At 42.0% G+C, this 27,237-nt stretch overlaps 2 protein-coding genes across 2 annotated transcripts; one reads left to right on the top strand and one right to left on the bottom strand.

The window, feature by feature from the left end:
• Positions 1 to 26,784, top strand: LOC119170089 (uncharacterized). The gene is made up of 20 exons (XM_075879985.1): positions 1 to 515; positions 1,243 to 1,480; positions 1,858 to 1,979; positions 2,062 to 2,084; positions 2,735 to 6,514; positions 7,288 to 7,454; positions 7,862 to 7,990; positions 8,485 to 8,556; positions 9,613 to 9,703; positions 10,727 to 10,888; positions 12,299 to 12,478; positions 12,644 to 12,788; positions 13,208 to 13,329; positions 13,844 to 13,969; positions 14,457 to 14,538; positions 14,626 to 14,725; positions 15,674 to 15,785; positions 16,978 to 17,142; positions 18,891 to 19,064; positions 25,099 to 26,784. The coding sequence occupies exons 1-20, from the start codon at positions 386 to 388 to the stop codon at positions 25,492 to 25,494; spliced, it is 6,516 nt and encodes a 2,171-aa protein (XP_075736100.1). The 5' UTR covers positions 1 to 385; the 3' UTR covers positions 25,495 to 26,784.
• LOC142776392 (small integral membrane protein 20-like) lies at positions 26,471 to 27,210 on the bottom strand. Its single transcript, XM_075880001.1, has 3 exons — positions 26,819 to 27,210; positions 26,700 to 26,756; positions 26,471 to 26,601 (listed from the first exon to the last, which is right to left on the bottom strand). Exons 1-3 carry the CDS (start codon positions 26,934 to 26,936, stop codon positions 26,564 to 26,566), a joined length of 213 nt encoding a protein of 70 aa, XP_075736116.1. The 5' UTR covers positions 26,937 to 27,210; the 3' UTR covers positions 26,471 to 26,563.
• Positions 27,211 to 27,237: the final 27 nt, after the last annotated feature.

Below are 27,237 nucleotides of genomic sequence, written 5' to 3'. Positions count from 1 at the left end.
GGAGCATCGCAGTTGGCGTCCGTGGGATTATTGCAGTTTCTTTGTTGGCAACTTTGGGCAGCCCGCATGCCACTTCGCGCCTCTCCGTCGCGGCAACTTTGGACGACTTATCGTAGCTTGTTTATATTCCTTACTCTGTGGTGTTGCGGTGATGTTTGGTGATCCCTTGCTTTAGGCACACTATGCAACATTTCGGAGTGGTGCGGTAGCTTCTTGCCTTTTCTTTTATCAAGTTTCGACCTGCGCAGGTCCACACTTTGCATTTCGTCTGACAGCGCTTGCGAGCTCCTTCAGCGGGACAGTTTAAGTTAGCACGAGACAACGAGACATCGCAAAGGGGATGTGTGATCGCAAACGCGATATCAAGCATTAGCAATCGTTGCGCATGCACATACGCGCGTCATCCGCAGACATGAGTCACGATGATGTTCGAAACCAACCGTGGTTCCGCATGTATGACGACGACGACGGACACAAGTCCCTGTTCGAGGCTTTTGTGTCGCACACGACTAAAGGTATGACGATTACAGACCTCGCACAATTTTTGTTAACGCTAGATTCGAGAAGTCTGCGCAGCTCCACGAGTTCAATATTAAAAGACGGGGTGCGAAAACTCGAACACGAGAGACAAGTCACGACAACGCGACCGGCGTTAGTGTTGTCCTGACTGTGGTATCCTGACCTCATACGTTCTAAAGTGTCCGCTGTGTGTGTGTGTGTGGGAGGAGGGGGGCGAAGCTTAAAAGGAAACAAGCTTTGCCGTGGCTGCAAACCAAAAATGAAGTGATGGCGTGTTTCCCATCGCGGTCTGCGTTTATTCCCCAGCGTTACGAGGGTGAAAACTGGAAGTAAACAGCTCCTGGAGTGCAACGTCAGGGGTCTTCGGCTGCCATTATCGTCGAAAATCTGCAGGGTTATTTCCTTTCACATAAAACTATTGTTACTCGTAACAATATTGTTACTGTAACAACAATGATGGGGGAGGGCATGCTAAGTTGAAGTATACGGCAGGCACGGCACCCCACACAGAGGAATGGGGGGAAGGAGAATAGCTCCCCTACCCCCTCGTGCAACTTCATGCTTGTGTGCGTGTTTGGACACCCCATCTTTTACCATGATTTCTCACTGCTAACTTCATATCATGCTTTTGGGACGTAAAAAACCAAGATATTATTATTACCTACTAACTCAGGTTTCTGTTACCTCTCGAATTCTTATGTAACCAATAACATTATTTTACAGACTTGGGCCCAATAGATGAGGACTGGTTTTTCAAGGAGCGAGCTTCCCAAATATCAAAGTGCAGCCAGTTCGGGAGCAGCGGCAGTGTGTCATCAAACCCCTGCACTCCGGTCACGTCTTCGTGCTTGTCTCGAAACGAAAATGAGACACCAGCTTCTTCCACAAATACTCCAGCATCCATCTGCCAGCGTAATGCCAGCTTCCTCGAGTGGACTCCCCTTTCGCCTTCTCCAGTTGTGTAAGTTTCTCAACCATTGGCACTTGGTGTAGGAGGCGCAGTCAAAGGAAACTTTATCTGCATGTCGCTACAGTCGACACAGAGTGACAGTGGAAATCTAGACTTTGAAGTAGTCACATATTTCTCCCATAATATGCAATGTGTTAGCACTCACAACTGTTTTAAAAAATATTGTTGTAAGCATTGTTGTAAGCATTGGTATGCATGAAGCATTTTTGTTTGTGTTTTTTCTGCATCTGTCTGTTGCACTTAGCAATTTTGCTAGGGTATTTTTTATTTTCAGTCACATACCAGAACACTAAGGTCTTTGCAGAATGTGGTCATTGTGGTTGATTTCGTTGCTTACTGAGCAACTTGCATCACTTTAAAATATGCAGGTCAAGTGCATTCAAAACCCCGCGAGTGCCAAAATCTCTTCCACAAAGCCTTGCGATAACTAAGAACACACCAAGCCCTCTATGGTCACCCTCTTTGGAAACACCACCTCTCCGTACTGCTCGTAAGTTGTACACCTACCTTCTTTATTGGCTGCCATTGTTGAGCTTCAATGTGTTAATTTTTGTGTGCCTATGCTTTTTCAGGGAGCAAACAAGACTTGAAAGTAGTAAGTGCAGCAAAATTAATTATTTTGCAACAGCTGCAAGCTGACTGCCTGTGACAAGGCTTTTGAAAGTCTGTCTTACAATGATTGCGTTTTCAGAAATTTTCTCTCCTTTTTAAGTGATACTGTACAAACCACATCCACATAATTTGTCATCAATGATTTCTAATGGAAGCTTTTGTAACAAGATTTTACAGGTGTGCTATAGAGTTTTGTGCATATTCGGCACCAAAAGTGTGTTTCAATTAAGCACATTGTTGTTTAATGCTGCCATCAGTTTTGGACAGGCAATACTGCTGACAATGAGCTTGCATTGTGTATTTGTGAACTTCACAATTTGAATTTTGTTATACATTAGTGCCATGTTTAATGCTGATAAAAATGTGCCTGCCCTGGATTCCTTTGTTGACATCCCTTTTCTTACAACCTACAGCATTAGTAACATCGCATATGCTTTTTAAATGAGATCAAGCCTTTGGTGGCAGGTTTGAATATGTGCAAGAATTAGTTCAGCAGAGCTAGCCTCGGACATTTAAGTAATGCCATAAAATTGAAGACCATCATCAGTAAGATTGCAAACAAACTTGTTCTGGTGTCCCGAAGTCATCCGCAATTCTTAATGGGTTTACGTGTTTCTTTTTAAAAATCTACAGTTTGCTCCAAGGAACTTGTTTCATCCGCCAAGAAAAAGCCAGCAAAGTCTGTCATCTGAAAATGAAGACAATTTCGAAGATGAAAAATTCAAAGACGTTTTATCTGACAGAGAAGAGAACATTGACTCGGTACATTGTGGCTCCAAAAAAGAGGTGCCCCTTCGTAAGTTGGACATGCAGAGTAACGACCTTGGTGCTGAAGACAGTTTCCAAAAGCATGTTGAAGGTTGTTGCGAAATTCCACAAGTCGACTCAACACATAGAGGCCAGAATTATGTGAAAGTGACTCCCAAGAGGCGTGGCTCTCCTGATGCTTCGAGGTCACGTGATGTTGGAGCCAGAATAGAAAAAAGAGGTAACTTTGTCACTCCGTATGATCGCATTGCTCGTCTAAAGCATCACTTGAAAGAAAATGGGACTCCTCACATTCACGTACCTGACATGACTGTCATCACAAACCAAGCTCCTTCTCCCTGCCAGCCAAAGGAGTTCTTAAGACCTAATTCAAAGTTAGAGAACGTGTCAGCTGTTTCATCAGTGGTTTTGAGAACTGCTGTGACCAGTCCTCACACTGTAGCTGGGACTGACTCTAGCCCGCGTAGCAAGTTATTTAGCGGCACATCAAAGGAATTCTCGTTTTCTGAAGACAAGAGTGATGGTGTTTTTGAACGAGCCGAACTCTCGCTCACCCAGATGTTCGAAGTGGCTGAAAGCACAATTGCTTGTATAGAGGCAGCTGATATGGGGTTCACCCAATGTATGTCTTCGGGAAGTGAAGCTGTGTTGGCCAGTGATCCTGGCAGCATCACTAACGATGCAAAATCGAAAACTCGTAAAGGTGAAGATAATCAGTCACCAGGCATGCAGCTACCGCCATTGTGCTCTAGGGCCACTCATGGCAGCCAATCGGCATTATCCGTGAAACGGAATAAAGATTTTAATTATATTGATGTCAATGACAAGCCTCACACTATGGGTGCCACTGCTAGAAATGTCACCATTTCATCTGGCTTTAAAACAAGGCCTGGAAAACTAGAATCATCACTCAGTTCTGCTAAAGCAATGCCTGCAATGTGTGACGAAGCAATTAATTACAAAAATTTGGAGCCACTGAAGGCCAGCTCTGTTGGAAGCTCAGCAAACCACTGCGACAGAGGAAACCGGCAAGAACCGGCATATTTTCAACAAACGGGTGACATGACAGCTCAACCATGTTCTGAAGCTAGATCCAAACAGCCAAGTAAAGAATCAGTAGGAAATCCTGTACCAGTGCTTTCTTACGCTGGTGGAAATTCAGTAAAGGACTCTAATGTTACTTTAATGAAACCAAGAGCTCAACCAGGTGCAATTATATCAGGCTTTGTGACAGCTAGAGGGAAGCCTGTGTACGTGCAGGAGCAAGCACTCAACCTCGCTCATAAGTTTCTCGCTGACGGTCCTACAACGCCGGTGCAGCCAGTGACAAACGACAGCAATGTGCCAACATTCTTCACAACTGGAATGGGAAAAACAGTGACAGTCTCGGTTGACTCACTGAAACAGTCAAAAAGAGAGCACGGCTCATTTAAATCTGGTTTTACCACAGCAGGAGGCAAACCTGTCTACGTGCAAGAGGATGGCATTGATCGTGCTCGCCAATTTCTTTCTGAAGCTGGTTGGAACACCCCAGGAGAAGAATTAGCGACAGATTCTCTGCCTTTGCTGCCAACTGGTGGTGATGGAAAGACAATGAAAGCCTTTGGTGACTCAGTAACGAAGCCTAAATGTCAGTCTGGTACAGTCACATCTGGCTTCATTACTGCTGGAGGGAAGCCAGTGCATGTGCAAGAAGAAGCACTCAGCCACTCTAAACAGCTTTTCGCTGAAGCTTCATCAGATTTACCCCAGAAACTGCAGCCGTCATCGTTTAGAACTGGCACACGAAAAGCAGTGACTGTATCAGTTGACTCATTGGAGAAATCAAAGGAGCAGCATGTCTCACTTAAATCGGGTTTCAAGACAGCAGCAGGTAAGGCTCTCTACATACAAGAAGAAGGCCTCAGTCATGCTCGTTGCTTACTCCGTGATGACATTTGTAGGGTGCCAGGCGAAAAATCCCAAGAAAATGCTGTATCTACGCCTCTTGCTGGTAGTGAAGAAAAGGTCGCAAAGGACAGGGTTAACTCGAAAACAAAGCCAACGGCCCAGCCTGGCACACTCACTTCAGGCTTTGCAACTGCTGGCGGGAAGCCTGTGTATGTGCAAAAAAAATCACTCGGCCACTCTAAACAGCTTTTTGCTGAAGCTCCATCAGATTTACCCAAGAAACTGCAGCCGTCATCCTTCACAACTGGCACGCGAAAGGCAGTGACTGTATCAGTTGACTCAATGGAGAAATCGAAAGAGCAGCATAGCTCACTTAAATCGGGTTTCAAGACAGCAGCAGGTAAGGCTGTCTACATACAAGAAGAAGGCCTTAGTCATGCTCGCCACTTGCTCCGTGATGACATTTGTGGGGTGCCAAGCGAAAAATCCCAAGAAAATGCTGTATTTACGTCTCTTGCTGGTTGTGCAGAAAATATTGCAAAGGACAGGATGAACTCGCAAACAAAGCCAACGGCCCAGCCTGGCACACTCGCGTCAGGCTTTGCGACTGCTGGCGGGAAGCCTGTGTATGTGCAAGAAGAAGCACTCAGTCGTGCTCGGCAGCTTTCCTCTGAATGCCCCACAGCTTCATCCAGAGCTGTTGTGCAGGATAGCTGTGTACCAACACTTTTCGCAACTGGCACAGGAAAAGCAGTGACTGTCTCGGTTGACTCTTTGGCGAATTCAAAGGAACAGCACAGCTCTCTGACATCAGGTTTTGCGTCAAGCGAAGGCAAGCCTGTACATGTTAAAGAAGAATATGTTAGTCACGCCCATCAACTTCGCTCTGAAGCTCACACCAATGTGGATGACAGAATTTCACAGCAGAACGCGATCCCCACATTTTTCACTACTGGTTCTGGAAAGAAACTTCAGGTTTCGGCAGAGTCATTGAAAGCGGCTGAAGTGCTTTTCGATAAAAAGAGGGACGGTCTGCTGACTGCTCCTGCAGAGGCTAACTGTAAAGAGAACAAAGTCCCCACAAGACCCGCTAACCCAGAAAATTCCTGCCATGTTCTTACCAGCTTCAAGACAGGATCAGAAAAGGCAGTTTCTGTTTCAAAGAAATCACTGTCAAGTGCTAGAACTACTCTCAATGTTGATGGCACTGACACATCCTCCAGAGGGGGCCTTCATGGATCTGATAGAAGAGGTGACCCAGCTGTATTAAGTGAAGGTGAAAGCGATCGAAAGCCCCCTGCCCTTGTCAGCATGATGTCAGATGGCACCAAGAAGGCGCAGGAATCATTCGAGCCTAACCAAAAACTTCTGAATCAAGACGCGAAGAATTCCACTCCTTCCACTGACAAAGGCCACTCGGCTGTGGACACTGGAACACATCAGGTGCCATCAGAGAAAAGGACTCCAGCATCCGCTCCAGGCAGATTCAGCCATGCCGGAACGCCCATGTTTACTTCAAAAATGAAGTCTGCATCTAAGACAAGCTTTGCTACGCCATTCAAGGCAGTTGTTTTGGGCAAGGCGCAGACACCCAAGGCTGCACCAATAATTATCTGTGGTCCACGCACGTTGTTTGTGGACAAGTCAATTCGGCCCGGAAAGCTCTGGATCCTAAGAAGAGTTATGAAGGCTACTCGGCTGTCTCTTCGAGATACGCTGCAGGGCCAGCACCCAAAGTTCTACTCATTGGATCAGGTAAGTTTTATTTAATCTCATACCTTTAAAAAGTAAGGTAGTCAGGTGTTTTCACAGTGCAGTTTACCAACTATAAAATTAGGTTAGGGCTGTGTGCTGTTGCCTTTAATAAAACCATTTCCCTCTGGGCTTTCACCTCCAATTGAAGTACTATTCTTTATGTTTGGATTAGCTGTGTAAACCAACAGAACAGAGAGACAACATACTAACTATGGTGCTGTCAAAAAGAAATTCATGATGCAAATGTAAAAGGCAAATATGAATTAAGTGCCCTGCTGCTATAGCACCTATCATTCCATTCCTTTCTTTGGGTAATGAGAGCATGTGGCGTAATGTAAAGCTTAGGGCATGGTTTGGCACAGTACTCATATTACACATTAAATGTCTATAACGACACATTTTCATACCTTTATTGTATTGCCTTAAATATTGTTTTACTTGTTCTTGTGGTATGCTTTAGACTCTGTTAATAATTACATTAATACCACTTTTTTCAATTCTCTAAAGCACCTGTGCAGTTGCTACAGTTAGCGTGTGTTTATGTGGTTTAATACTGCTTGTAGCATTATGCTTGACTCATTGTCTTCTACATCTTTCTTTTTTAACCGTACCAAGCAAATGAGAATTTCTCGCTTAGTGTTGTGTTGTTTAAAATTGTATCAGCTAACATAATTTCACACTATCCCTATATCATAAACATTATAATGTTGGCACATTTGCAGGGTCACTGCTCTTGTAACGGTTGACTGTTCAATAAATCGTTCTTTTTTCAGTTGAAAGGCTACGGTGTGCTGGATTCAACTACCACTATCAATTCCCTAAATGCCGCTGACTTTGTTTTCTATATCTCTTCCTCGAACCCCCTTCTTATATTGGGAGATGGAGCCACTATGCAGCTGGAGTCCGCAGAGGCATACTTGGGAAAGGATGAATTCAGCAGGTGATCTTGCATTGTTCCCTCCCTTAAGCAGTTTTATTGTCTTATGAAGGCTTTGCAGTTATGAATAGGTTCAGGTTTGACATTAGAACAGCAGAAAATCACTTCACTCACAGAATCCCTTATAAGAAAAGCTTTATGTTATAGCTTGCTTCTAGTCCCAAAACCAACGATTTCTTTGGGTTTAACTATGCTTTTTTATGTGTTAGTCGTATAAATACAGCAGGCTGGGTCTCTTCTAGGAGTATGGTAGAGGTGAGCATTAACCACAAGTACATTGATAAATTTTCTTTTGCCCGAGAAGCTTTCACAAGCAAAAACATTACAACCTACTGTGAGCTAGCGCCACTGCCTTTTCAAACAGAGGGAAACAGCGCCAGACATGCCTAATATGTTATCGTTTGTTGCAGTGCCTTTTTCAAAATGCCTGGTGTGAACACTACCCTGGTTCCTAAGGGATGGCTGGAAAATCATTACCGCTGGATTGTGTGGAAGTTGGCATCCATGGAGCTGCACTGCCCTCAGGTGTTTGGAGGAAGGTAGGCCAGCCATGATAGCCATTCTTTATTGTTCCAGGAAGCGTCTAGTTTATGCTTCATTAATCTTTTTAGTTAAATAACAAGGGCCCCAATTCGGGAACTTGGCACCACAAAAAACATGGCAGTGTAGAAATAGTGCGCAAAGAAGAGGGAGGTTGTGCACATAGTACTGTGGTACTTTATTGCCTTGCTTCTATGAAAGTGCCTCTGTACTGCATTTCTGTTATCAAACTATGTGTATATATTTATTTAATTTTATGTGAAATGATGTTTATTATTTGTTCATGTATTTATATATATAATCTTATGTGCTGTGAAGTTTATTACAATGCTAAAACGTAAAAACCGAGTGTTTATAAAGGTTTCACTTTATCAGTGTTTGCAGCCAGAAGTACCACTTCTTTAACTCAACTTTTCATCTGCATTATAAGTGCCCTATGTCAATCGGGAAAACTCTTGGCACTCTTTATTTCTTTTACCTTTTTTTTTTTCAGGTCACTGACACCTGACCAAGTAATGCTTCAGCTGAAATACAGATATGATATTGAAATTGACAACAGCTGCCGGTAAGGTTTTGTCCTCGTTGTTCCCTGTGCTACAGCTTCACGGGCGTCGGCAGGGGGTGCAAAGGGGGCACTTGCCCCCCTCAAGCATCATCAGCAATTGCCGTCACCCAGGCTACACCAATGCTTTCTCCCGCCCCCAACCGCGATGCAACACTAGTTTGCACCCCCCCCCCCCCCCCCCCCCGAGAGAAAAATCCTGCCGACGACCATGTACAGTTTGGTGTTGGTTTGCCTTCTCCATACGCCATATTGATTTGAGTGTGTTTAACCAGCGGTGACCTCGTTTTGGTTAGCTGTGATGCGAGAATTTTGTTTTCAAACAACAGGGTTTCGTTGATTCGAACAAATTTGAAAAATCCCGCCAGGTTATTACGTACTGAATATGGTTCCTGGTTTCTGAAGTTTTCGGTTAACCTGAATTCCTTGATCCCCAGACGCAGGATGTTCATGTGCCACGAGAGGCTTAAACATTCATGTTTTATATTGAAGCTGTTGTTTGTTTGCACGTAATTGAACTGTAGTATGTGTGAGTAATGCATGTAATCAGATATGCATCATACAGCCTTGTTCATGCTCATGCCTCTGACAAACTATGAGCCTGTGCGTATGCAGCTGGGTACTACAAAGTGCCAAAATCTAAAAAAAAAAAAAGAGCATCACATTTGCATTCGAGCCCTGCAAAAGTAAAAACCACTTCATGAATGTGATTTTCTTTTCTTTCTTTATTTTTTGTGTATAGCAGAAAGCAGATGTGGTTAATGTTCCGGCTGACACATCTTCAGGAGCCATTGTTTAAACTCATTGTGCCGTGCCGTGTGTACTTGTGTATCTGCTCGTATTATTTCTCGATTGCATGCCTATTTGCATGCAACAAGGCATGAATAGCTGATCAGTTCAGCTCTAGAATGTATAAATGTTGGCATAGTAGTAGTCCTTGCATTTTAATGAGAGTGGTCTGCATGTACTGATCAAACACAGTTTCAGTGAAACCGGTGTAAAGATTGATACAATGTATGTGGAGTGTGGAACACGCATGCACATATGCTTTTTCTACAGGTCAGCACTTCGAAAAATTTACGAGAGAGATGATGTCCCAAGCAAGACGTTGGTGCTGTGTGTATCGGCATTGGAGCACAAGGGAGATGGTGTAAGTGGCCTGTGCAATCTTCCTGTATTAATTAACACCCACTGTAAACACAGTGTGCTGAAATTGTGTCATTTCGTTTTTATTTGTCAGAAAGATTAGATTTGAAGAAAATGTATATGTACCATTGCTAAAATCTCTTTGAAAAAATGCTTTGTGCTCTAGAAGACTTCCTTACCGTGCTGAACCATTCTCTATGTATAGGCTTAAGGGATGATGTATATGCAGTTTTACACAGCTCCAATTTCTTTTTGACTTAAAATTGGCATTGCTTTATTGAAAAAACCTCTTCCTAATGAAGCCCTGTAACACTTCTTCAGCATGATCAGATAACACTGCCAATCGGTAGTCGAGGTTCCTGAGAACGTGCAAGCCAAATTTTATAGCGCAGCACACGGCCAGGAATGTTTAACTAATTCTCAGTCAGCTAGAAATTGTTCCTTCTTCATTCTACGAAAGATGCCATACAACCGAATTTCCCGGCCATTGGCTGATTGAGCATTGCAATGTGTTAGAATGGCTGCCATGGGCCGTGTGTGCACTCGCCATCATATTGAGAGCAAAGCACCGTGCATTCGAAGAAAAAGTGTTCAAAGAAATGACACGTGTGTGACATAACTTCTTTCCCTCGTGCCACCCTTCCCTTCTTAGCTCCCAGTTCGCTCACTGGGACAAAAGAAAGAAAAAAATTTCAACATGCGGCAAATCTCTGTAGCTCGGCTCACACTTGATGGATTCTGAAAAATTTTGCGGTGGCTCATTTTTTGAGGCAGTAAACTTGTTTAATGAAGCCAGTCGGTGGTTTCTTGGAAAACTGTTGCAGGGCCCTTTTAAAATAATGCATGCCTTATAGTAGATATCTTGCAGTTTTCACACAAGAGTGACTCTTAGATTTAGTGGCTACCTTAAAAAGGGGGGCACCTAAGACAAGACATATTCCTTGTTTGTTCATCTCTTGTTTTATATATTTCCTAAATGACAGAATTAACCAGCCAGCTCAAACAGAATCTTTATTGCTACCTGTAGGCTGTACAGTTGGAACTTACTGACGGCTGGTATAGCATCCGTGCCGAGTTGGATGAACCTCTGTTGAAACTAGCTTCTACGGGACGTCTCTTTGTTGGCCTCAAGCTGCTGATATCGGGGGCTGAGCTTGTGGGCTCCGCCGAGGCCTGCCCGCCGCTCGAGGTATATTTTTGCACCATGACATTTTTAAACATCTCTTGTCAAACAAGGTTGCGCTTGCATACTTCCCTCTGCTTTGTGTCAAGTTTTGCAAGTGAAAACAATTTATGCTGTAAGTTTGCAGTATATTTCCAGCAGGATGCACAAAGATGTACTATCAGCGTCAAATGAAGCGCAAAGAGCAGAGTGCGTTGCCCAAGCTTTATCAACAGTATAGTGCACTCCGCCCAGTCATCACCATTGACAGGTGCGCACGTCCAGTTTGATAGCACTGCGCAATCCCCGTATGATGCAATATTTTCGCTTTTGTCCTAGTTCTGATATACCAATAAAAGGGATCAGTGTGGACCTGCTGAGTGCTTTTGGTCATTTCACTTCCATGAATTTTTGTTGGCCTCATTTTAAATCTCATAAGTAAAAATGTCGGACTGTAGGGAAATCGTGCAGTGCTGCCGGACCAGATGTGCAGAGCGAACTTGTTTATGATGATGACTGGAGGGCACACACTACACCTTCTTTAATGCTTACGGCACACGCTCTGCTGTTTGCGTTTCATTTGATGCCGATTGTCTTGTGTTATACAGTTAGGGGGAGGCACTGGCTATCTGGGTCAAAATATTGTCGAAAAATAAACTTTCCTGTACTATATTTTTTGCATTATTGACATATGAGAGGATCTATTGTTACAATAATAATGCTTTCTGATGAGTGCCTATTTTTGTTATTGCGACCTAAATTCGGCTTCACGGCTGTTTTCAGTTGCTAATAACACCCCCCTGAAAATAGATACTTTTCTCCCACAAGCTGGGCTGTTTCCGTCATTATATTCTGATTTAGAAGTCAGATTTCAGTTATTATTGTTGCAGTCAACTGCTCATAATTACCTACACACAATAAAGCTAATAAATTATAATATTCTTTATGAAAAGAGTTTTTATTTGGCAATACAACTCTAAAAAGTTCTGGGTTTTCTAAACACCACATTGCACATAACAGTAACTATACGAACAGAGGTAAATTAGGTGTAATGATCTAGTTGTGATCTCTGGTTGTTCTAGATAATGCTTGTGTAAATTTTTCTGGGATATTCAGTGATCATACTATTGCAGAAAGTTAGGGCAAGCAGACTTTTTTGTTATATCCTGATTATCTAAGAAACAAGTACTTCAGATTGGAGAAAATGAACTGCATATCTTTTTCTAGCAAGCAAAACTATATATTGCCTGAAAGTTATATTTATATGTAATAGAAATTAACATCTTTTTTTTAGGTCAGGAACGAGTAAATGGTAGTAAAAAAAAAAAAGCTAAATATTGTGGCTATCTGTGCTGTGGTTTTTAGGATCACATGCTCTTGCTTTTTTTCTAATGGGACTAAAAGCAGCACGGCGACTCTTCATCTAATTTCACCCAGGCTTCCTCAGATGCTGCATTAAAGCTGAGTTACAATTCCACACGGCGTGCACGCTGGGACGCTCGGCTGGGTTACTACGCGCAACCGAGGGCATTCCCTGTCTCCCTTGCCTCTCTGCATCCCAAAGGTGGCCTCGTTGGAAGGGTGGATTGCCTGGTCATCCGGGCCTATCCTGTAATGGTCAGTCTCCCCTGCAGTTCACTAGTGTCCACATATTTGCGCACACTTTGAAAAGCTGCGTGCACGTAGTGTTAGGCTTTTTCAACACTTCACACCAGGTCCTATCTGACATGCTGTAAATTTGCTATGAGAGATTAAAAATACTTTTTGCCTGTTTGATCACAGTACCTGGAAATGCTGCCAAATAAAATGGGTGTGATGAGACATGAAAAGGAAGAGCTGATAGTTGCTGCAAAGCACGAAAAAGTCCGAACCGCTTTCATCGAAAAAATGACTGCCGAAGTTCTCTCTCAGGTGGAGAAATCTGACAGTAAGTATATTGTTGCCTTTCGTCGCGATTTGTGCTATGTTCTTGCATCTTTCGACGTTGCCACTACTAGTTCACATTTCATTTTACGTTTAAATTTCAAAATGAAGTGCACTCAAAATAGTACAACCAAGTAGCAGCAGTGTCATTACCTGTTGAAATGTTACACCTGAAGCCTCACGTGCAGTGTGAGTAATCTGCATACTTAAATAGGTATTCTCTGGAAGCATGACAGTAAGTCATTACCAGTTTGCTTGCCGCATCTTCAGTATGTCTTTTTTCTCCTAGTCAAGATGGCAATTCAAGATCATAAAACGCTTCACTGGCACATTCCTTTATCTCCTCTATTATTTCATACACATGGTTACGTTGACATGCTGTTGGTAAAATCAGAAATTATTATTACTTCCTCTCTTCTGCAGCGGAGGAACTACGGCTTTCTGGCATTCGGTTGTCGTACTCCGTGAAGCAGATCCAAGGACTGAACTCCGGAAGAGATATTTGGAAAGCAATAAAAAATTCTTCAGACCCCACGGAAATTGAGGTAAGACTTCTCCAAACAACATATGTAAGCACATCATATGACTGCTGGAGCCTTTGGAAAGCAGTAAAGCATTTCTAATAATAATAATAATAATAATAATAATAATTGTTAATGTTTGTATTTTAAAACCATAATATGATTATGAGAAATGTCGGGGTGGAGAGCTCAGGAAATTGCTGAATCCTGGGTTCTTTAACGTGCATCTAAATCTATGATCACGGGCCTATAGCATTTCGCTTCCATCCAAATATGCTTGTCACAGCCGGATATTCATCTCCTGACCTTTAAGTTGGCATTCAAAAATGTTATAACCGCTAGACCACCGTGGTGGCCAACGAGCACTTCTCAGAGTGCAGTCCTGCTTCAAAGACCTTTCATCTCTGCATGCTCTACAAAAGCCTATTTTCCCTTTCTGGATCTGGGCAGTCACAGTATCTTGCACAAATTGCATTTGATGTTTGGCAGAGCAAAACGCTAGTGTCACAGCATGTGCAAATGCATCTGCGTGTTTCAGCGACTCCTAAGCGAAGAACAACTTCGTATGCTGAGGTGCTTCCAGGAGGAACAACTGTGCAGTCGACAGGCGATTATTCAGCAAAAGCTTGAAAGTGCCTTGCAGACAGCCTATGAGGAAAACAAGGTATGCTCTGTTTGCATTTTGGAAGAACTTCTGTACAGCATATTGGTTATTCGATTGGAACAAATTAAATTATGTAATTAAAATACAGAAGTAGAACATATTGCTAAGTACTATATAGATAAGTGCCTAATATGCAGGGACTGGGCCAACACTTATGGCTGCACTCTTAATATATAAAATGAACAAGCAGTCTAAAAAATGATTCACTAAGCTAAAGTAAACATTGCAATGTAAAAACGAGATAATTTAGGAGTATATTGTGCAATAAAAACAGTTAATTTAACCCTTTGCAGTCGAAAACATTTACGCATATTCCGGCTCTACTGGTCCGAAACTATTTTGCCAGTTTCTGGCATTGCAAAATAGAGGCAGCGGGGCATCGTTTTTATTCCCTAGGTTCGGGCAAGACGTGTGCAAGCTTGATTTAGTTTGGGACCCGACACCTGCAGAAGATTTCATTATACATTTGTCTATTTTCTTTTTCCAGTGCCCCAGGGAGAGAGTCGTGATACCCGTTCTGAAAGTGCTCCTTGGTGGCCTTCATGAGGCAGACTTGCGCAAGAACATCTGTGAGTGAAACGTGCCAGCACTGCAAGACAGGCCACTTCGTGTGAAGGTCGTCGTGCCAACATTGAAACATTGTCTCATCGTTCCAGGCTGCCTAATGTGTGTGTGGAGGCCAACAGACGACACCCAAGAAATGCTCAAGCAAGGCGAAGCCCTCTCCATCTACAACATCAACGTGACATGTTCAAGGCAAGTGCAAGTGATTCACGGCCACGAAGCTTCACCTAAAGATATTTACATACAATTTACACTTGCACTCTACCTTAGATTTTTCAGTGGTGGTTTATGTGTGCAAATGCACTCTAACCTCTAAACCATTACGTAAGCTATGGTTTCTAAAAAGAAAACTAGCATCTGCACCCTCGCGTACTAAAATTCTAGCCTATAATGCCTGTGTTCGTTCTAAGCTTGAGTATGCTTCTATTATCTGGGATCCGCATACCAAGAAAGATATTATGAATCTGGAACGTATTAACAGAAAGGCTGTAAGGTTTATTTTTGGCAAATATCGTAGGTTTGATTCCCCGACCACCTTAATGCAATTAAACGACATTTCTACTTTAGAAGCTCGGAGAAAGTTCAGTCGTCTTTCCTTTCTTTACAATTGTTTGTGTGGTATTGTAAAAATTGATCTCCCTGACTGTGTTAAACCGCTCTCAGTACGACGTACTCGTCATGGTCATGAACATGCTCTAACCCCAATTTTTGCCTGATCAAATGCTTTTAAATATAGTTTTTTTTCTAGAACTGTCGATGACTGGAATTGTTTGCCGTGTGGCATCTTTCATTCTAATAAGTTTCTTGGTGACCTTGAGCGTCACCTTCTTTCTTAACCTTTTGTTTCTTTTGCATTGTTGTCTGTTGTTTTCTACAATTACGTTTTGATGTATCCACTCCTGCTTGGGCCAGCACATTGGCCTGCAGTATTGTGAAATAAATAAATAAAAAATTACAAAGTCACACCTGCCACAAAAATACTTTGTTATATTTGAAAATTTGTCAAAAGCATATATCCATACCACTGTATCCATGACAAAGCTATACTTTAGTTGCTTCATTGTAGCCGATAATTTGTTATACCCATATTCATTATATTGAGGTTTAAGTGTGTATGATGCATCATTGGCCTTCTTTCAGGAAGGTGCTGCCTGACATCCAGAACAGCGCAGTGGAGTTGACGACGACAAAAATGACGCAATTCGAGCCAGCAAAATGCCCCGATCACGTTCGCATTTACTACATGCGACAGGTGAGCAGCTGCGCATGGCCTTTACTCAATGCATCCAGAGTACCAAATATTAGTGTGTTTCTAACTTGGTCAAATATGTCTGCACAGAAATTCGCTAACTTTGTTTTTCATTTTGGCCATAGGGAGCACTACCAAACTCTCACTCCATAAGGTTAAGCAAGGATTGCAGGTGTTCTTAATAAAGTGCCTAGAAACATCTGGATTTACCTCAAAATATACACGTAAAAGATTTATTGCCTCGCACCGAGTGTCTGTGCATTATCAGCTGACTAGTTAGATGTAGTTCGTTTAATGTACAGAGATCTTACAAGTGCTTATGAGAAGAGCACATTTGCTTTCCTTACAGCAGAGTGAACGCGTGGCACGCTGAAGACTGGGACCTTCAGAAGGCCTAGTACAGCTGCTATGGGCAATCGCAATATTTGCCTTGTTTTCCTATTAGTGAAAAGCTGTTCCAGACATGAGGCATTGAGTGCACTTCATTGAATGCACCTTGTTGGTTAGCTTTGATATGTACTTTTTAGTCATTGTTATCTGCTTAATTTTTAAGAAAGCTATCGACTTTTTCAGGGATTTCTCCAACCATAAACTCACTGCTGCAGAATTTACTCCTCCACACACCTCCAGTGTTCTAAACATTCTGGAAAGCTTCTACTATCATGTGTAAATTCGCACGGTATGCAACGGTGACAGTGTTACGACAATCATATGAATAAAAGGAGCAAGGCTCCTATATGTAGCTTGTATGTTTTGTTCTTTCTGTGGGCTTATCATAGAAACTTTATTTTTTCCAGTTTCTTTGCATGTGAATGATTCTGTGTAAACAAGCTGTTAAATTCCATACCTATCTGTACTTATCTAAATCTATTACAGGCCACAGGCACACTATGTTATACACTAGTGGTTTATTAGTGTCACAGGTAGTAAACCGGATGCTACAATTCTAGTTGACTGCACTGCCTTTCTATCAATTTATCTTCTCAATTTATTCTCTCTTTTAGTGTTACAGGACGAATACCAAGATAAGGGAAGCACATTTGAAGACAGAGAATTAAGCCACCTGATGCATTTAGGAACTTTGCAGGCACAAGATGCAGGTGTTAGGCAGGGGCTATTAGAGGTTGTTGGGAAAAGTCTTTCTCTGTGCTTTACTGGGCATAAATAGCCCGCTGATGAGAACGATTGTTTACAGGTGACCAGTTTTCCCGTACTGCTCACAGAGAGTGGCTCACAAGGCAGAGCTGTTGACATCGTTGGCTTTGTGCTTCGTGTCAGCCACCAAAAAGAAGGCACCGTGTTGACACTCACAGATGCCAGGTTCAACTTCGTGCAACTGGTCATTAGCAGAAAAGCATGGGTGAGAGCTGTTATACTTCTAGACTAATAGACTAACTAGTAATTACTGAGTGATATTGTTGAAAACCATGTCATAAAATAAATAAAGTGAAATTAGCTCCTTAGCGACAACTGGAATGCATGGCATGTCCTGTTGAATACTATCGTATGTGTTATGATAACTGACCGAAACATACGAGCGCTAAAAAACTGACAAATGCTAGACTTCATGTCTTCATCTCCTTTCTTGCATTTTTCGGTTTTTTGCACTTATATGTCTTAGCCAGTTATGCACAACCAACTAGCCCAACAGTTCATTCTGTCAGTGTTTTGAAAATTTCTTGCTGTTGGAGATGACAGATGCAGGCATGTCACACTAAAGATATAGCTCAGTTCAGTTTATTTTTACTTTCGTACAAAACATACATGCTTACATAAACATACAGAAGGAGGCCCCAGAGCACTTGGCTGAAGGGGGACCTCCTGTCAGAAAATGTGATAAATATGCACAAGTAAAATGCAGCAACGTGGAATAAGTTATACAAGTAAATGGAATACAGACTAAAAAAAAACAAATTTTAACAATTATAAGTACGACAAAACACTGTATAGAACACATAAAAATAAAAGAAAAACCCAAATAATATTGACGAAACGAACAGAGGAACGAAAAAAGCAAGAAAAAGATGAGTGGCTGTGGCACCATTAAAAGTGCATGAATATGAACAGGAGTAGATGATATTACACATCTTAGAATTCTATGGTATCCAGCAGAAAAGTAAATAATGTGTTTTTAAAAATAGCTAATGATGAAGACTGCTTAACGTTAAGGCGAAGACTGTTCCAGGTTAATAAGGACATGAAATAACCAGAGTGTTTTCTATAATTAGTATGGACTAATGGCAATAATAAATTGTTGTTAGCTGCAAATCTTGTTCGGTTGGTGTTTACTAGAACAGCGTCTGGAAATATGTTTACTGGAGGAAGGTTCTTCATTATTTTAAATAACACTGTGGATAAATTGTATTGAACAAGGTTGTCTAATGATAGGATTCTGTTAGTATGAAGAATGTAGGACACACAGCAGCTGAATGAGCTGAACGTTAATATACGGATGGCCTGGTTTTGTAAATGTTGCAGTGGTGCTATGTGTGTTGCATATGTGGTACCCCATGAGGTGATGCAGTAGTTCAGATGACTGTGAATGAAACAATAATACAGCTCCAGCGATTGCAGCCGTTTGCTAGGTGACATCTGGCCCGCTAGTGAAGTCCAATAGTAAAAACAATTGACATATTAAAATTCTTTTCTAGAAAAATTCATAGCATACCGAAAGGTCACCGACTAGCCCCACTGTGGATTCTTTTTATTTTTGTGGTAGGTGTCTATTATGACGCCATTTTGCCATCGGATTCATTAGACACGGCTTTGTGAATTGGTGTTAGTGGTTTCGTTTACTATGGGCATTTTATTCATAGTTAATATAATGTACTGATGTTTTTAAATGTCGTCACAATGCTGTAAACTCCTCACGATACAGTGAGTAAACTAACAGTAGTGAGACCCATCACAAGTTTCTTATTCTCACCGCGACACTTCACTGCAACCTGAAGAACAGCACTTACCCACATTGTGCAAAAGCAGCCTTGTTTTTTTTGTCACATTCATAGGTACACAAATAGAGTTGAGAAAGTATAATGGAGGAAAAGAAAAAGTTCCCTTCTAAAAGATAGCTCTTACATGTTACGAGGGCGGTATTCGAATGTGCAGGCTGCAGAAGAGAGCATGAACGGCAAGTTTCTTTCGGCGACGGACGTCACGCTCAGGACGGGTAGTGCAGACAGAATCGCCACTCTGGAGACGACCGAGTTCTCAGTGCTGACGACTTCCCCTGCAAGCAGCAGTCTCCGGCATGCCCTTTCAGCTCTCAAGGCCTCCATAAAGGTGCTTCGCCTAATTTTCCGTACCACATTTCGACATTGATTGCGAGTTACTGATTCGGAGGCTTTAGTACTTACTCTTAGTACTCCATGGTTCGTCGTTGGTGACATTTAAAAAAACGCAAGAGCGTGACATGTATTGATTTTGGTGACCCATTGAGATTAGGCTTGTGTGAATATATTTGATCAAATAGAGTATTCGAATTTGCTTCGATTTGAGTTTAAATCATTGAGAATTTCGAAGTATTGGCAATGAACGAATAAGTGTACGTTAATCCGCATGTATGCACTAAGGGACAAAGAAGGCAAAATAACTACCAATATGGATAGGATAGTTAAAATAGCGGAGGAGTTTTACAGAGATCTGTACAGTAGCCGAGACAACCACGACCTTAATACTATAAGAACTAGCAGTAACCCAGATGACACCCCATCAGTAATGATAGAAGAAGTCAGAAAAGCTTTGGAGAGCATGCAAAGAGGCAAAGCTGCTGGTGAGGATCAGGTAACATCAGATCTGCTGAAAGATGGAGGACAGATTGTGTTAGAAAAACTAGCCACCCTGTTTACGAGGTGTCTCCTGACGGGAAGGGTACCAGAGTCTTGGAAGAACGCTAACATCATCTTAATACATAAGAAAGGAGATGACAAGGACTTGAAGAATTACAGGCCGATCAGCTTGCTCTCTGTAGTATACAAGCTATTTACAAAGGTAATTGCTAACAGAGTAAAGAAAACATTAGAATTCAATCAACCAAAGGAACAAGCAGGATTTCGAACAGGCTACTCAACAATTGACCACATTCATACTATCAATCAGGTAATATAGAAATGCTCAGAGTATAACCAACCACTATACATAGCCTTCATAGATTACGAGAAGGCGTTTGATTCAGTAGAAATATCAGCCGTCATGCAGACACTGCAGAATCAGGGCGTAGATGAAGTATATATAAACATTCTGGAAGAAATCTACAGGGGATCAACTGCTACCATAGTGCTTCATAAAGAAAGCAACAGAATACCAATCAAGAAGGGTGTACGGCAGGGGGACACAATCTCCCCAATGCGTGCTTACAGGAGGTTTTCAGAAGCCTAGAATGGGAACAGTTAGGGATAAGAGTTAATGGAGAATACCTTAGTAACCTGCGCTTCGCTGATGACATTGCATTGCTGAGTAACTCAGGGGACGAATTGCAACTCATGATAACGGAGTTAGACAAGGAGGGCAGAAAGGTGGGTCTTAAAATTAATCTGCAGAAAACGAAAGTAATGTACAACAACGTCGGAAAGGAGCAGCGCTTCGAGATAGGTAATTGTGCACTTCAAGTTGTAAAAGACTATGTCTACTTAGGGCAGGTAATAACTGCGGAGCCGAACCACGAGATTGAAGTAACTAGAAGAATAAGAATGGGGTGGAGCACATTTGGCAAGCACTCTTGAATTATGACAGGTAGATTGCCACTATCCCTCAAGAGAAAAGCATATAATACCTGTATCTTGCTGGTACTTAGCTACGGAACAGAAACCTGGAGGCTTACAAAGAGGGATCAGCTTAAATTGAGGACGACGCAGCGAGCATTTGAAAGAAAAATGGTAGGTGTAACCATAAGAGACAAGAAGAGAGCAGAGCGTGTTAGGGAACAAACGGGGGTTAAGGATATCATATAGTTGAAATCAAGAAGAGGAAATGGACATGGGCCGGGCATGTAGCGCGTAGACAGGATAACCGCTGGTCATTAAGGGTAACTAACTGGATTCCCAGAGAAGGGAAGCGAGTTAGGGGGAGACAGAAGGTTAGGTGGGCAGACGAGATTAAGAAGTTTGCGGGTATAAATTGGCAGCAGCAAGCACAGGACCGGGTTAACTGGCGGAACATGGGAGAGACTGTCCTGCAGTGGACGTAGTCAGGCTGATGATGATGATGATAAATCCGCATGTAATCACTTGTAAAGGTGGCTTCACTGCAGTGTAGGAGTGTTAAGCCGTGAAAGCACCCATCCAGGGGAAATATGCTCTGCCGCGAAGGGGGCTCTGCAACACTTTTCGAGCGTTGTCAGAAAGCACTGCCGATCGATAGTCGAGGCTCCCGAGAACACGCGAGCCGAATATTACAGCGCAGCATCCGGCCTGAAATTCAAAATGAAATCTTGAAGTCAGCTGAAAATTGCTCTCTTCTCTCGACGAATGACGCCAAACTCAAAAATCACTCGTCGCAGCCATTGTATAAGTCATCGGCTTTCTGAGCATGGCGTGCTCGGTCGTTTCTGGGGCCGCCGCGGGAGGCTGCCACATGTCCACGCGTATGTGCGCGATTCCACTGAAAAGCTGTGTATCCTACGAAAAAAAAAAGAGAGAGAGAGAAAGTACTCGAGGTCACGAGGCACACGTGACATATTTTTTTTCCCCAAGCCATCACTCCCTCTTTAGCTTCCAGCACTTTAGTCGGGACGAAAAGGGACAATGCAAACGACAAATCTTTGCAACTCCACTCGAACAGGTGGACGGATTCTAAAAATTTTTTGCGGCGGTGAATTCATGAGGCAATAAGCTTCTTTAGTGAACCTATTCTATGACTATTTTAAAAAATGTTGCAGGACCTCTTTAAATGAACATATTACACTCAAATCGATTCATAATTTTTTAGCTTGAAGCTTGTTATGATGGCTTATATGCTCTAAGTATAATAAATTTTTAAATGTCATGTATTTTACAGGTTATCACTCGCATCCTACTGAAAGTAAAATTCTGCTATTAATCAAAGTTGACTTCCTTTGAACAAAAAAAAAGCATTTGCATTAATACCTTTTTTTTTTTCAATTTTAAAAAAATATTGTGCAGGTTAGTTAGGTCATGATAAATATGCCCTTCTTTCTTTATATGTCATATGCACTATTCAAATTCGATTCGAAATTATTACACCAAAATCACCATTCGCTTCGATCCTCAAATCCACTATTCGCTCAAGCCTAATTGAGACAGTTCGTACACCTTTGTGTACAGTACCGTCCACTGTTAAAGGGAACACTGCAATAAGCACCGTTAGTATTACCAGCCATCTAACAGTGAGTGACTAAGAAAACTATGTTCATGCACGACTAGTCTCTCAAAGGAAGGCGAAACGGTCAATCAGTGGTAGTCTAACACAAATCTAAGCCGCTAGGCTTTTCAATGAGTGAAATCCAAGCATACCATGCACTCAATTGTTCCCTTTAACAGTAGACCCGTTTGTAAGCAACTTTTTTTTGCTAGTTGTGTCAACTAGTGTTAAAAAAGTGCAAAAAACATTGGGGTTTGGATGAACTGAACCTTCCGTGTAGTAAATGTGTCTTCATGTAGCATGACTTTGCATTGTACGGTTGCATATGATCACTTTGCTAAAGGCGCTACCATACTCGAAGTGTCGCTTCCCATAAGCCATGTCAAAATGAAAATTTTGCTTCTCAAAATGAACATAACCGACTGTATTTCTAGTAAGATTGAATTCTAGTGACGCAAAGACAGTAGTCAGTTCACCAAAGCCACCTGCTCAAAATAACCATGATTTCCAAGCGCTCGCGATGGAAGAAATCATATTAAAAAGCATATCTTTGCCGCATAGATGAGCTTTCACTTACACCTTTAAAATTTTTCTCTCAAGATGCTGTTTTGGGTACCTTCTTGAGTTTGGACATCTTTTTGGTATTTTTGGTATGAGTGACTTCAAGATAGATATTCAACTACAACTCAAGATCATTTACTGCAATACTCATATATTAACATGCTCTGATGTATTTCATTTGCACTAGAATATCATGAGGCTTGAAATAATTCTGTGTTTCATGCATTTACAAACAGTTCCTCGTAGGTGACATCTGATGTAATGAGTTCAAACATCGATATAACAAAGTAAATGAAATATAGTTGGTGCTGCAAATATATGTTTTCTTGACAAATTTTCAGATAAAGCAAAGTATTTTTGTAGCAAGTGTAACTTTGTTACAATGAGGTTCGAGTGTAATAATACCTGGGGTCATGCTAAAACCACGACAGAATTATAAGGCACGCTGTAGTGGAAAGCTCTGGAAATTTCGACGGTCTGCTCTTCTCTAACATGCACTGACATTGCACATTACACGGCCTCTGCCATTTAATCTCCACCGAAATGCAACTGCCTTGGCCGGAATCGAACCTGTGACCGTTGGGTCAATACCCGAGTATGTAACCACTGATACACTGCAATGAACTGGTCACATCTGAAGGGGTTAATGTTTCAAAATTACATTATAGTTGTCCTATGTATATTTAATAGTCAACTATACTGTTTATGAGCTGCTAAACGTATCATAGCAAAAAAGAAAAAAAAACACCAGGCCTGTGCGGATTGTGCAGCACAGTCACAGCAAAAGCTGGAAGAGTGGCCTTTCAGGGCCTTTTGTAAACACTCTTTGGGTGACTGCTACAGGCACACTTGCCAGGTACCCACTAAGCCATAAATAATCATAACTTTTGTCGACATTCACAAGCTATCTTCGGAGAGGCGTGGTATCCGCTATACACCTGCAAGGAATTTCGTTCAAATTTTTCATGCGGAGGCTGACAACGATGAAGAATTATGCCTGGAGTGGGTATGCGCCACAGTTGATAGGTGATCAAAAACAAGCTTTTCTAGTGGGTTGGAGCATCGGACGGCCCACTCATTGCGCAATTGGCATTGTGTGGCGTCTGGTTGTTCCTTTGCTGTTCTAAAACGCTTTATTACTCATACTAACACAATTTATTTCCCAACATCAAGCCTGCCTAAGGCAAGTTTGCAACGAAGTTTCTAGCAATGGCGCATGCGGCTCTGTGGTAGAATACTGGGCTGGCACGTGGGGGACCTGAATTCGAATTTCGCTGTGTCCTTGGCGTTATTTCGTGCAATAGTGGTTACGGACATAGTCGGTGGCGGCAGGCAACTACGACGCTGCACACGACCCTTGCTGTGATCTTACAACAGCTTTTACTGTAAAAGAAACAAAAGCACAGTGCCTTGTTCAAGACTCAACTAATGTTAATGGGAGATGCAACTCGAAAAAAACAAGTCCTTTCCAAAGTTACATATTTTTTTGTTTTTATTTTCTTTCACAAGTTTACTTTCTTTTAAAAGAAATGTAGATTGTAAATAAACTCGAAGCAGGTTAATATCACTTTTGAAAAGCACAAGGTGTCTGCTAAAAACTAAAAAGAGCTCATTTTCTTGCCCCTGAAAATTGTCATGTGGCTGCTTGCCATCGCATTGCTCAAAATAACCCGCTCAAAATAACCATGATTCCCAAGCCCTCGTGATGGAAGAAATCATATTAAAAAGCATATCTTAGCAGAATAGATGAGCTTTCACTTACATATTTAAAATGTTTCTCTCAAGATGCCGCCTTGGACAACTTCTTGAGTTTGGACATCATCTTTCTGGCATTTTTTTATAGTCAGATCGGGATGAAATTTCACCTGTATTCCTCAACTTGTGAGGAGTGCAACTATCTCCTTTAAAACTTGATATCACCTATATAGTTATTACAATCTTAAAGTAAGCACTTCGTATGGGTTGAGCCGATGGACTTTTCACTTTGCGAGTTTTCTTGTTCATTAACATGTCTTATACGCTTTCTTGTTATTTGCATTCCACAGTCATTAATGGCTCAGAACCATAACAGTTTAGTGGCATGTGTCCAAAAAGTGCATCTTGCACATTGCCATGGTACAAAATGATGACTACGCAACTTACTGTAAAACTGATTACATATTTGAAATCAGCATAAAAGCTTATGTATACAGCAAAAACTTCATTGCCCTGGGCAATGAAGTTTTTTTAAAGAAGCTTTTTTTTTAGTAGCATCTTTCCTTGTTGTCAAAACAGTAAAATAAGAAGGGAACTTGCACTATTAGCAGTGTTTAAAATGCAGAGGTTGCAAAAAAGTGTCGAGAGTGAGCGCAGTCAGAACTCGTTTCTGAGTCAATTGATTCAAGCCTCTGTGAATGGGAGGCATGCACTTCATCGACCAAACGCACCCTCTTTGCAGAATCCATCGGACTTTGCCACCACCGCCTTGGCCAGGCTTCAGAAACCAGTGCATGTCAACAGTCCGCATGTTGCACCAAGACCACCTTGTGCACCTCAACAAACTACAAGGCTAGCATCACCCGCGACACCTAACAACACTGCACCCGTTGGAGAGCCCGCTCCTATTTCAAGAACTCCCACCGAGACAAGGCCATCAGACACTGATGGGCTTTCGCTGCCAAAGGGAAGAACTGAAGTGGAGCCAGGTTCACCTGCCGATGCATTATCGAAGCAAATTCATGCCAAAATAGAGTTCCTGCAGCGTTATGCAGCATTGGCGCCGATACCGGTGTTGCCTTCTCCACCTTCTGCCAAAGCGAAAGCGGCTTTTCGCTCTGTTAAAAAGCAGACCTAACATCGACTCGAAACAAAAAAGCCCTTCGATGGAGTTAGACAAATGACAAACCACGCTAAGGTGCATTTGTTGTGTTCCTTGTGGTTTACACACCGTGAGAACACTTGCACACTTGAGTGTGCTTGTGGAACATTTACATATTAGTTAATATGTTAGCTTTACCACCCCTGTTTATGTTATATTACTGTCTAATAGTAATTTATTGCAAAGCTTGGTTCCTGCTACAGAAGCAATAACTGACCAACCCTTCGAGATTCAAGTGTTGTCTGCATGTTCATGCTGACAATGTACATATTTTTGCACTTATTAGTCTAAAACATGGTTCGCTTATAGCACCACAGAAACCATTTCTCATTGAGCTAGTCAGATATATTTATAGCAAGCTGTAAACCTCTGGGATTGTTTGTAGCAACATATTCTGGCTACTTACTACCATGTGGTGACTTGTCGTTAGATTAAAGCACACTGAGCTGGGTAGTTAAGCAGGTTTGGATTTTAAAAATGAGATTTTTTTTCATGCTGAAACCATGTAGCATACTTTGTGTGATATATTTATAACTTCAAAATCCTCATCACAACAGGAGCTGTCTTCACAAGTTGGTTTCACAGAGAAAAGTGAAAGTACACTATTGATGTCGATCAACTAGTACAAAATTTTTTCTGCCTGTTTTGATTGCACAGGCATAGTCACGTGGCCAACTCGATGCAATATCAGGCATTCTATTAAAATGGCAGCTGCCCTAATTAAAAACACATGCGGTACTTTACTGCAAGAAACATGCAAACATGTATTCCTATTTGCGGAGCAGAAATAAAAGGTTTTTGCAGATATGTCGCCATATACATAGTAGCAGCAATCTTTAGCTGCTCCAGTGGCTAGTAGTTTCAGCCTTCTTGCCGCTCCAATGGCCCACGAGTTCGCAAAACTAATGGTAAGTGTGAAAGCGAGAATGCAGGAAATGAATGGCGCGCAACGTCTAGTAGAAACGTTTTACTACAGTTGTACATTCGGCACACATGCCTGCCTCCACACAAGTCCGTGGAGCTAACCTGCTGACAGTGACGTACTTCATTTCCTCCCGAACGGATCCGACCAAACTTTCATACCTGCGAAAGAACGTACCAGTGGGATTTCGTAAAAAAAAAAAAAAAAAAAAGAAAACACGTGCGCCAAACACTCGACCTCCAGGTTGTAGGTTCTTTACCTCCAGGTTGTATGGACTCCTGATCAATGTCTTTTCTCGTATGCTTCTGGACTTGTTCTGAAAAATAAAGAGCAATAAAGCCGAACTATCTGGCCTTGCTTATTTCTTTTTTGCCTTACTGTAATCTTGGACGAAAATATACGGGTGAATGACGATCGGGTACAACGCCAAGCACACTGCAGCCACAAAGCCTCCGACGAGAACTCCCGCGTGAATGCCCTTCCGAGGCGCCTTCATTGCTGCTTCGATAACCTCGCACAACAGTTTAAAGTAGGCACTCGTACTAAGCGAACTGCAGTAGCTACAACTTGTAAGGTAGTAGCGGCCTTTCGCCAGCTTGTGAACCTGCAGCACAACACGGATAGCGATTTCGCGCTATCACCGTTTCAGAGCTACCTACAGCCACCTCTCAAAAACAAGCGATCCAAAGCATTGACTGGGTGGGTCCTCACTTTGCTGCTTTCCTGCACGAACATTTAATTTGACCGTTCGGAGAACTGCTGCTTTAGAATAAATTTGATCTTTTTTTTTTTTTTTT

This window comes from Rhipicephalus microplus, chromosome 2 (assembly GCF_043290135.1).
Source record: "Rhipicephalus microplus isolate Deutch F79 chromosome 2, USDA_Rmic, whole genome shotgun sequence".
Lineage (NCBI taxonomy): Eukaryota > Metazoa > Arthropoda > Arachnida > Ixodida > Ixodidae > Rhipicephalus > Rhipicephalus microplus.
Note: the sequence above shows the minus strand (reverse complement) of the source record. Positions and strands in the feature narration are given on the sequence as shown.